Source organism: Dipodomys ordii, unplaced genomic scaffold, assembly GCF_000151885.1.
Source record: "Dipodomys ordii isolate 6190 unplaced genomic scaffold, Dord_2.0 Scaffold1, whole genome shotgun sequence".
Taxonomy (NCBI): Eukaryota; Metazoa; Chordata; class Mammalia; order Rodentia; family Heteromyidae; genus Dipodomys; species Dipodomys ordii.
The window spans coordinates 42,055,524-42,067,616 of record NW_012267217.1 but is presented as its reverse complement, the minus strand read 5'-3'; the positions used below and the strand labels follow the sequence as shown (position 1 = coordinate 42,067,616).

Below are 12,093 nucleotides of genomic sequence, written 5' to 3'. Positions count from 1 at the left end.
CTCCCTCCCTCCCTCCCTTCCTTCCTTCCTTCCTTCCTTCCTTCCTTCCTGTGCTTGGGACCAAACCTTATATATTCTAGGCAGTTGTTGACCAAACCTTATATATTCTAGGCAGTTGTGCTACCACTGAGCTATACCCTTAGGCCCCAGATCTTAACAGGACTTTAAGGGTACCTCATAGGATGGCCTTATGTTCTAGGAATCCATTTATCTTTGCCACCACATCATCCACTTCTAACTGCTTCAAGTTAAATCAAAGAACAGGCTGGATTATTTTTACATAATGAGCTTTCCCACTTTTGCATTCCTGGCCATATAAGCATATTTTTCCCAACCACCAGAACTCCCTTAGTATGCATAGCTTAAATTGCAACCCCAGCCCATTCCTGTTGAAGTTCAAATCCCTAGTACCTTAGGATGTGATCTTACTTAGAGATAGGATCTTTACAGAGGTAATTAAGTTAACATGATTCTATTTGGTTAGGCTTCAGTCCAATATGACTATTGTCCTTATGGAAAGGGAATTTAGGCATGGGCATGCATGGGAGAATACCATGTAGACATAAAAATGACCATCTATATGAGAAAAAGAGAGAGACAGAGACTTTCCTCACACTTCTTGGAAGGAACCAACCTTGTCCATACCTTGATCTTGATTTTTCAGAACTGTGAAGATATAAATTGGTGTTGTTGAAGGTAACTAGTTTGTGGTACTCTCATTGGCATCTCTAGAAAATGAACAGCCTTATATTTCTAGAGTGTAAGTCCAAGGCATGGCCAAGTTTAGAACTCTTAGAATTCTGAAGTATTCCATGAAGAAAGAAGAGTGGCCAGGTATCTCACCCTAGCACCCAGTCAGCAAGCAGTCAAAGCAGGCATAGGAGCCAGGCTCTCTGCATCCTCATCCCTTGTTCCTTCTACTTCCAAACTTTCACCCACTTGGTCTACTGCAGGTTCCCCATGTAGGTCAGCCATGCACTTTTGCCCATAAAAGGAGAGCTGGACTGGGTTTTGCAGGAAGAGCCTGCATCCAGTTAACAAGGTGCTGTTTGGGTTTGTCACTCCGGTTTCTATAACTACACTTGCAACTTTTGATTAAGGTCAGGTTAAAAGCAGCTGCTCTATAAACTGCTCTTCTTAAATGCATCAATCTTGGTCTGAAGTTGTTCTTGTAGTGGAATCTTGCTGTTGCGTCTCATGGAGACCAGCTTGGGTACTCAGAGTGCCCTTAAGTGCCCTGTGCTTTTCTGACTTGAGAAGAGAGAATCTGCATCTGCACATTTGTTTTTGTAGCCTTCTGGTTAGGACTCTCACTTCACCCTCTTGATGTTTGTCAGTGGATGTGCAAAAATAGGGCATGGAATAAATACAGAAGCAGAAGGTGGGCAGTAGCATAAACAGACCCTTAAGTCTTTAGCATCAAATATTTGGAGTCCTGGATGATTACAACAAACGTCCCTCTGCCCCTAACCAATGAAACTAGACACCTCCACAGGCCTGGGAGAGTATTTGCAGTCACGATCATTCACTCTGGCCCTTTTTAAAAAGGAGGAGGTCAGAAAGTTCCAGCAGTGACAGGTATTGATGAGCTCCCTTTTCACTTCTAAAGGGTTTATCCAAATTTGAAGTCCATCCATATGGAAAGTAGCCTGTTTCAGATTAGGTAGAGGGAACTCAATACATGTGCTAAATCTCTAAGTTTGACCTTGACAAAGCAATCTTCATTCTTTTCTGCACTCTTGTTCACTTATATTTCTGACTGACTGTTCTAAATTTTGGACCTTCAATACTGTAGGAATGACTGTTACTGATGTCTTTATTACCAAAGTTCAACTGCATGATTATCTGCTAAAATCATATAGCAATACTCACCATCAATTTCATCTTCATAGCCTTCTCCCCCATGTATTTCTGGGATGTCCACTATAATGAAAAAACAAACCAAGTTATAACAAGTTCTGTCACCACAACAAAAAAGCAAGGACTCAATCTTTTTTGAGATGAATTTCCCATTCTGGCAGGAAGCTACAAAACCACATCTACTTCTAGATCATTTAGTATTTACTGGATTGTTTCTCCTACAAATAATCTGTCTTTACTTTCAATGATAACCTGAAAACCAGAAATATTAACAAAGGTCAGAATGATGGAAGAGGTGGCATTGATCAAGATGTACTGTACTCCCAAACTGACATGTTGAAACCCCTTTGTACAACTATTTGAAGATAGTAATAATAATAATAATAACAAAATAATAATAATAATTTTTTTTTGTCGGTCGTGGGGCTTGAACTCTAGGCCTGGGCGCTGTCCCTCAGCTCTTCAGCTCAAGGCCAGCGTTCTACCACTTGAGCTACAGCGCCACTTCCGGTTTTCTGGTGGTTTATTGGAGATAGGAGTCTCACAGTCTCTCCTGCCCGGGCTGGCTTTGAACCGCCATCCTCAGATCTCAGCCTCCTGAGTAGCTAGGATTACAGGCATGAGCCACCAGTGCCGGCTAATAATAATTTTTTTTAAAAAGGTCAGGTCTTCAGTACCAAGTCAACCCTGTCATTTGTGACTTAAGAATGGTGGTCATTGGGCTGGGAAGGTGGCTCAGTGGTAGAGCGCTTGCCTTGCATGCATGAGGCCCTGGGTTTGATTCCCCAGCACCATATAAGCAAAAAGAAAAAAAGCCAGAAGTGGCGCTATGGCTCAAGTGGTAGAGTGCTAGCCTTGAGCTGAAGAGCTGAGGGACAGCGCCCAGGCCCAGAGTTCAGGCCCCATGACTGGACCACTCCCCCCCCCAAAAAAAAGAATGGTGGTCATATATAAGATGACACTAAGTGAAGTGAACTCCAAGACACGGAAACAAGGTTTTTCTTTGTTGTTGTTTTTTTTCTTTTTCTTTTTTTTTTTTAATTGAGATTAGGTGATTACATAAATTTCACACATTTCACAGTATTGTGGAATAGTGATACTTACTTAAAGTCACAAACACATTTTAACCTTCACAAGGCAAATTGTCATTATCATGGTCTATAAAGTTTGTGAATTCTATGAGCTTTGACAGTACAACTATTTCTTCCACATCAGGTGATATGTACATTTCTTTCCTTTTGCTTATGTAAGCTGTTCCCTCTTTCCCTCTCATTCCTTCCCTCCCATTACTGCCTTTGAGTTGCTTAGTTCATTTTCATCTATGCCCATGGTAGCTGATGGGCCCCTCTGTTTTATGTTTTCCCGTTTCCCTCTGATCCTGTGTCTTCTTCCTAGCTTCCCTCAGTTGTGCATATATATACCATTTATGTACTCAAGAACACGGAGTCATTTAGCGATATGACAAATTGAGTGGAAGTGCTTTGTTTCTCGAGTTATTGTTGTTTTTAACGTTCTATGTGATTTCTTTTTTCTTTTGTGTTTTTTTCCATATGCTTTATCCCCTGTTGTCACTGTATTTGATTTTGTTTCCCTGTGTATTATATATACATTTATCTGAATTAGAGAAGGGAAGGGGAACAACAAAATGGCGAGATAAAGGACAAAGGGCAAATCAACGCAACAGCAATACTCACAAGGCAATATGTTGGAAATGAACTGTACAACTTCGGGGGAGGGGCAGTTGGGGGAAGGGAAAGTGGGATAAAAATGAGAGGGGAGGGTAACAAGTTCGACAAGAAACATACTCACTACCTTATGTATGTAACTGTAACCCCTCTGTACATCACCTTGACAATAAAATTAAATAAATTAATTAAAGAAGCTACACATTAACAAAAGGAATGGTGGTCATTCACTACCAGTGGAGTTTGGGTTTTATTGAAAGCAACTTCAATGGCATTTTACAGGCCTCATCAATCACCATTTTGCTGAAATTTACACAGCACAGCAGACTCACATGCATGTTTCTAAGTGGACACAAAGTACCAGAGTCTTTCTCCTTTGGATTTCAAATAAACATATTACCATTAATTTCTTTTTAATCTAGGAGTAGGACTGGAAAAGAATGTCATAATGCCTGTCTACCTTCACACATTGGGGCTAGTGCCTCTCATCTTTCTTCCCCAGGCTATTTTTCCTGTTGGCTCTCTTCACAGTTCAGAATAGATCAGCCCTGCTCATCTAATCTAACTAACCCAGGCTTGAATAGAACTAAGTTAATTTACTCTGAATAGTTCCCCAGAATCATCACTGTGCTCCTTTTCCTTCTTTTTATTTTTTCGGATTTTTTTTTTTGAGGGAGTAGTGACACTGGTCTTTCCATTCATGATACTGTCCATATTATAGAAATCAGAGCCAATCAAAAGTACCTGTCTAAAAGGTAAGCCATTTAAAAAGAGAAAACCAAACATGTATCAAAATAAGCAGGGACTTATCATTTCTTTCTATCTTTGGGGCTAATTATGTCTTTCCAACTCAAAATGGCCCAAGTATGTAGACCTGTGAGGGTTTTCTTCAAACTGAAGTCAGAGAAGCAATTGAACACGGCTCAAAATCTCCATCAGCAAAAGTATCAGACAAGAGGAAACAAAGTCTTTCAGTCCATCCCGAATGTCTATGTCTTGCTTGCTCATCAGCACTACACCTTGGGGAAGATCCACTTGACCATGAGCTAAACTGAGATTGATTTATCACTGTCACCCTTGAAAGCCAGTCTTGCTCTGGAAGTAGTGGTTTGAATCGTAATAGAAGTCTTCTTCATGCCTGGCCAGAGTGCCCAGAGCACGTTCGCATCCTCTTGGTCTCCAGTAAGGGATGCGCAGCACAACCTGCCAAGGGCCCACTTGAAAGGATCAACGCCATGTGGCACCAATCCTCCATAAATCCAGCCCATCCTGGAATGTTTAGAGCACAGCAACTGGCACCTGCAGGGCACTCCATCTTTACCACCGCAATGCCCATCTCCTGCATTATTCTCCTGGCCCCCACAAAGCAGGCTGTTCCCTTGGAATGAAGATATGAACACCCTTCAACAAGAGGCAGGTGGTGTCTGTCACAGGGATGGAAGTGAGCTTGTGAAAGTCAATGCAGAAGTTCTATTTTTTAAATGTTTTTTTTTAAGCGCACGCATGGCAGAAAACCATCATGTTTCTCACAATTGTTTTGATGGGTGTTCTAATGTCTCAATATCTTCACAGATAAAAGATACAGAGAACACTGGATAAGAATACAGGAATCAGACGAGGACAAGAACTGTGGGGCTCCTGCCAGTGACTTTTGAGCCAAATTTTGTTCTTGCTTTTAGGGATTTGGTCTCTGCCAGGGATATGATAAATTCTTGGAGACTAGAAAGGTACCTTGCTCGGTCTCATAACCTCAGGCTGGAAGGAGGTGGAGGTGGCGTTGAACTTGGAGGAAAAATGATGGTACTGACTTGGAGAAGATCTAATTCCAAGAGATCATATCACTGAATAAGAGAACTTCCTAAGGATTGGCCCATTTCATCATTTCTGTAGACACAATGGCTACAATGCAGCTGAGATTTCTCACTTTAAGAATCAAAGGCCACTTAAGGTGAGGAAGAACACTTCAGGGATTGACTTTGCTTTATGTGTAATCGCTGCTCCCAGGGGTTTGGGTGAGTGGGAAGGGGTCGAGAAAAGGATAAGTTAATCAACTTTTTCAAAAGCGCATCTGTTCACCAAGCCTTCAAGAAAGAATGGTACACTGGGGAAAACTCAAATAAAGGGAGCATTTGTACGAAAAAAAGCAATTTACTTTGATAGCAATTTTCTCTAGTCCCATTGCTCATATTCTTGATATCTACATTTGATTAAGAGCTTTCTTTTTGTTCTCTCTCTCTCTCTCTGCCCTTCACAGACCACCTTCCTTTTCTGTTGAGGGCCAATAAGCAAAGCTCTGTTTCCTCAGAATGCTGGCAGTGAGGAATGTGGCTCTCCCATGGGTCTCTGTAGTTCTAGCAAAAGGGAGGAAAAGGCAGGTGGGGCAGGACACTTGCCAAGAGGAAATCCACAGGGAGGGTTAGGTATGGACTCTCTGTGGGATGGTAGGATGAATGATGAGCTAGGAACTAAAGGCTTGGAGTGGAGCAGCATGTCTGTGACAGTGGGAGATGACAGCCATAGGATGGTGTGTCCAGCTAGAAAAATGAGGGTAAGCATCAGGAAATGGTAGGGGACAGGGATGAAGACTTAGCATTCTGTTTTAATAGGGAACAAGTTGAAGAAGATCTTCCCAGACTCTGTACCAGTCAGAGGGTGTGTTTGTGAGTATGGGATGGGCTAGAGAGAGTGGAATGGGCCACACCTCTACAAAAGCTTAGGTCAAGAACTGGTCTTGCCACCCACAAAACTTCCACTTTCAACCTCTGTACTCACACCATCTGGATTCCTTCCCAGCCTCTGTGTATTTTCAGTCTCAGGATACTCTGACTCCAAGGTCTGACTGTGGACTCTTTTATACTGTGTTAGGGATGACAGGACCACCAAGTCTGCATTTAAGTTCTCTGGGTGGACAGAACACTGTCAGTACCATCACAGTTCTTCTTCCTAATGGACATGAGGTGTCTGCCTTGGCTGGATCCTAGGTGTCTGGATATGTACGCTCTGTTTGTCTGGCCATATCATTAGGCATATTAGTCTGGTAGGAATTCATGCGGACATTATCACATGTGTCATCTGGAATTTGAGGCTATATTTTTTTCTATGATAGCATCACCCAGAAATAAAAAGATGAAGTATACTGTCCTTCAAAGGAAATCTTCACTAAGTAAGTAACCAATAATCACTCATGAAGAGAGTTTACTAGGTGTCCAGATGTCACATGAAAGACATCTAGTGTGATTGTGGCTGAGTCTGTGCTTCTAAGCCATACTCACTGATCATTCATCAGTGTGGCTCAGATGAGCAGACCCTCCCAAACCACAATAGCATAAAAGCAAAGCAGGAGGGGACTGAGCAATGCTAGCAAAGATGAAGAGGTAGGGAAGAGAATGTGTGAAGGCAGCTGCAAGGTGGGCTTGGGGAATTCATTCCTTATCTGTTTGATTGACAGGAATGTTTTCAAACTTGGCACAGGAAACTTTTCATCTTCTTACTGGTTTCCTGATTTGGGGCTTGTATTCATCTGAATCAGACCCACCAAGGAATTCAAAGACATTTTCTTGCTTGGCCACACATTTTCTAACTTGTATTTATCTACATGTGAGGCAAATCTCTGCCCCACTGTCTACAACACCAGCTGCTACAAACCAGTACAGGGAGAAGAAGACATGAGCTCAGGATCAATATAGGGATTGGATGGAGTTTGAATAATCAAAGAGGCAGAGTTACTGATGAAAAACACAAACAACCCAACTCAGGACCAGTGCTGGTGGCTCATGCCTATAATCCTAGCTAGTTAGGTGAGACTCTTTTTTTCCCCTGTCAGTTGTGGGGCTTGAACTCAAGGCCTGGGCTCTGTCCCTGAGCTCTTTTGCTCAAGGCTAGCACTCTACCACTTTGAGCCACAATGCCATTTCTGGTTTTCTGGTGGTTAATTGGAAATAAGTCTCATGGACTTTATTGCCCAGTTGGCTTTGATCTATAATCCCCAGACCTCTGCCTCCTGAGTAGCTAGGATTATAGATATGAGCCACCAGCACCTGGCCATGAGACTCTTATCTCCAATTAATCACCTAAAAGCTAGAAGTGGAAGTATGGTTCACGTGGTAGAGCACCAGCCTGAGTTAAAAAGTCAGGTGAGGGCAAAAAGCTCTGAGTTTAAGCTCCAACAAACAAGGTACTCCCCTCCCCCTGCCCCCCTATTTATAATGGCAATCTCCAGCTAAAGAGGCCCCCCTTCCACCTTCTCCTTGCAGGATAGAGAGACAGAAGGTACATGGTGAAAAGTGACTCCAGGGATCATCTATCCCTTATCCTGATCTTTCAGAGTGGAAGACATGATGGCTATTTATGAAAACATCCATGAACTATTCCAGAAAGAGCCTCATCCTAGAAGAGCCAAGTATTCTCTAGTGTCTTGGTCAGCAGATTGCAACACTACAGCATGGACGGTGAGCAGCCATACCAAGTCACAAATAGGACCTCCTCTAATGAAATACATTTTTCCCAAAGGGTCTGGAACGGTGCCTAGTGTAGTAAGACCACACATGCTATTCAGGGGAAAGAGCCCCATGGCACTCAATCCTGCAGCTGGGAAATTCCCGCCAAGTGTGGTTTAAGGTCGCCTGCTAGAATGCTTTCAGTAAGAATAATGCTTTCTATTCATCTCTTCTCTCTCTGTTTCTCTCTTGTCTCTGTCTGTCTGTCTGTCTCTCTTTCTCTCTCTCTCTCTCTCTCTCTCTCTCTCTCTCTCTCACACACACACACACACACACACACACACATACTTACACTTATCTTTCCTCTCCTCTTCATTTTCTTCCTTCTTCTAAATTCACATTCTTTGGGGGTAGTATTTCTTCACTAATTTCCTTTTTTGTAGTTTGGCTTGGTCTATGGTGAGTGTATTGGCCTTGATAGTATTCTCTTTACTTTCTGCATCCTAGAGGAGGTTCACCAGATTGTCAAGGGAGCAAGCAGTTTGTTCCACACTATGGACTGTTTTTGGATAAATAATTGAAGGCAGTCATCCCTGGGCCACTTGCATGCAAATTATTCTGGGAGACTGACATGTGTTGGTTTTCTTTGAAGAGTCCCTCCCATGCCAACTCTGAGCAGTCGATTAAGAGGCCAGGTCTGGCATCTAGAATACTGAGCAGAGACTCAGAATAAGTATTGCTTTGTGCCCAAAGGGAAACAGTATAAGACATAGAGGAGCACTAAGCTTGTTAGTTGACTTCTATTTCTCATCAGTAAGTGCCTTCAGCAGTCCCCGTGACCCAAGACTCAAGTGTGTTCCTCTAGTGTGCCTTCTCCCCTCTGCCTCCGCTTAAGAATTACCCTTGCTCAAGAAGTCCATCATCTGTGTGTGTGTGTGTGTGTGTGTGTGTGAACAGTGTGAGGGTCTTTCTGATGAGGGTTGCAGCTTGAGGTACATGAGGGAAATTCTAACCAAAAGGGCTCTATCACCCCTCAATGCTCACTGCCCCATTCTTCATCCAGTTCTTCTGCCTTCCTCTAGAGGTGGTCATTCTCAGAACTCACCCAGAAGACCATGAAAAGGGGAGAGAAATGGAAGCCACAGGTTCCATGTTTTCAATACTTATCTCCTGGGCTTAGGATTTAGTTCTATTAATTGGAGACAGGAGAACTGACCGAGTGGGTGATTGGGGTCCCTATTGTAAGCCTCCACTTTCACTGAAGCTAGACACATAAAACGCTGTAGAAAGCTACTCTAGGACTGTCCACTGGGCCTACCAATCTTTAGCCTTCAAAGCATCTAATAGCCTCTTACAGGAAACCACTGGAATCATTCATTTTCACAGGTATCGGGTGTCATCACTTTGACTTTAAAGATGAAATGGAGGAAGGAGGGTGGAAAAAAAATGCAGTAAGTCATTGAACATATCAGCAGCAGAAGTGAGAATAAGTCACACATTTCAACACCTTGTTCGGGGCCTGTGATTTATTTGGGATAAGCTCTTGGCCACTTGGAGTCTTTGCTGCATTAGAGTCCAAGTCTCTGAACCCCCTGGGCCAGCTCAATCATTGGTTTGTTCGCATGGAAGTTGCTGTCAGACAATTCTCTGAGACATGATTCTGTTTTAGTCCCAGCAGGAAATGCAATCCTGGGATCTCAATAAACCAGAACAATGGAGGACTAAGGAGCTATTTCTTGGCACTTCAAAATGTTCAATTTGGTTTAACATTTAGCATTGACGGAAGGCCCTCCCTCCACATAATACTTAATTTCCCTAATTTGGTTTGTTCATCCCCAGATGCAATGAGGAGCTAGAAGTTTAGATGTTGATTTGAACTTTGCCAAATCTCCCCCCACTAGAAAGATGGGCTACTTGAGATCTGTTCACTCAACCCCTGGCTGGGTTTGGCTTGAAATATATAGTAACCCCCCCACTCCCAAAAATACTTTAACATAGATTTCTATCTCTTGGGCTATAGCCAAATCTATGCAAAGTCATGGAAAAACTAATTTTTGGAGTTTTTTATTTACTATTTATTTACTTAAAATTTATTGTAAAGGTGATGTACAGAGGGGTTACAGTTACATGAGTCAGGTAATGTGTGGAGTTTTGGTTTGTTTTTTTTTTCTTGGCAGAAAAGAGTTTACTAGGGGGAGAGCAAACTGCAAGCCTGCAAGAGATAACAGAGGGAAGGAAGAAGAGAAAAAAGAGAAAGAGCTGGAATTTTTTTTTTTTTTTTTTTTTTGCTGGTCGTGGGGCCTGAACTCTGGGCCTGGGTGCTGTCCCTCAGCTCGTCAGCTCAAGGCAAGTGCTCTATCACTTGAGCCACAGCGCCACTTCCAGTTTTCTGGTGGTTAACTGGAGATAAGAGTCTCACAGACTTTCCTACCTGGGCTGGCTTTGAACTGTGATCCTCAGATCTCAGCCTCCTGAGTAGTTAGGATTACAGGTGTGAGACACTGGTGCCCAGGGAGTTTTTTTTTTAATTTTTTTATTTTAAACATAGGTTTCAAGTGCAAAAATGGCAGAAGGTGTGGTGTGTAATGATTGGAGGAATTCAATATTGAATTTAGTCATTGTTTGCTTTAGTTTTAGTTGAATAACTAGGAGGAAAACCCTAAAAAAGATTTGGAAATACTGAGTAGAAACAAGAGGGTTGTAAAATGACCTAATAACACATTCAAGTATGGAGGTGGATTAGCAGCTGGGGCAAGAAAGTCTCTACTGAACCCCAGTAATGGTGTGAAAACAGCCAGAGAAATGTTTAGCTGTAAAGGTAGTCTTCACAATTGTACAGGCTAGACAACCCAGCAACCCCTCAGGGAGAAAATTCTAGAATCTTTTTTACTATAATTTTTTGGAAAGAGCAAGAGAGAGAGAGAGAGAGAGAGAAAGAGAGAGAGAGATTTCTCCAGTCCCCAAAGAAGATATTTCAACAAGAAATTGGTACTTTGAACTTCATTCACTGGAGATAAAAGTGAGGAAAACTAAGGAAAAAGTGTTGTCTTTCCCTTGCTGTGTTTTTATTTTTTCTTGAGATGTAAAGGGGAGAAATTCACTCTTTCTCCCTCATTTCCCTCTCCCCTCTCTTTCTGTTTCCTTTCTTTCTTTCTTTCTCTCTCTCTCTCCCTCCTTCCCTCCCTCCCTCCCTCCCCCTCCTCTCTTTCTCTCTTACTCTCTTTTCTTTCTTTCTTTCCTTCTTTCTTTCTCTTTCTTTCATACTGGGGTTTGAAATCAGGGTCCTGTGCTTGTTAGGCAAATGCTTTACCATTTGAGTAATACCTTATAGTCTTTATTATTTTAGTTGTCTTTTAGATAGTGTCTCTTACTTTTGCCTAGGCCTGAAACTATGGTCTTATTATCTTGTAGCTGAGATTATAGACATGAACCATCATTACTAGGCTAGGAAAATTTCTTATAACTTTATATTTAAGGGAATTTTTCCCAGTAGTAGACTTTGACATTTCTCATATCCTGCAGCCTGAGTATCTAAGAGGTACTTGTTAGCCAGCTTTTTATTTCTCTGTGATAAAATACTTGAGAAAAACAATTTAGAGGAGGAAATGTTTGCTCTGAGTCATAGTTTCAATCATAGCTGTTTAGCTCTATTGCTGTGAGCCTATACTTAAGCAGCACGTCATGGCAGAGAGGGAGTAGCAGAGCAAAACCGCTCATCTCATGGAAGCCACAAGAGAGGAGAGGAGAGGGGAGGAGAGAGAGGAGAAAGGAGGTGAGGAGAAGGGAGGAGAGGAGAGGAGAAGAAAGGAGAGGAGAGAGGAGGGGAGGAGAGGAGAGGAGAGGAGAGGAGAGAGAGGAGAAAGGAGGTGAGGAGAAGGGAGGAGAGGAGAGGAGAAGAAAGGAGAGGAGGGGAGGAGAGGAGAGGAGAGGAAAGAAGAGGAGAGGTGAGGGGAGAAGAGGAGAGGAGAGGAGAGGAGGAGAGGAGAGGAGAGGGGAGGAGAGAGAGGAGAAAGGAGGTGAGGAGAAGGGAGGAGAGGAGAGGAGAAGAAAAGAGAGGAGAGAGGAGGGGAGGAGAGGAGAGGAGAGGAGAGGAGAGGAGAGAGGAGGGGAGG

The 12,093-nt window shown here is 42.7% G+C and overlaps 1 protein-coding gene across 1 annotated transcript in view; it reads right to left on the bottom strand.

The window, feature by feature from the left end:
- The window catches only part of Nrp2 (neuropilin 2), a 126,390-nt gene that overhangs the window by 3,695 nt on the left and 110,602 nt on the right, over window positions 1–12,093 (bottom strand). Inside the window, exon 16 of the mRNA XM_013010470.1 lies at window positions 1,873–1,923. Coding sequence (XP_012865924.1) covers window positions 1,873–1,923 — 51 coding nt within the window. The remainder of the gene's footprint in view (window positions 1–1,872; window positions 1,924–12,093) is intronic.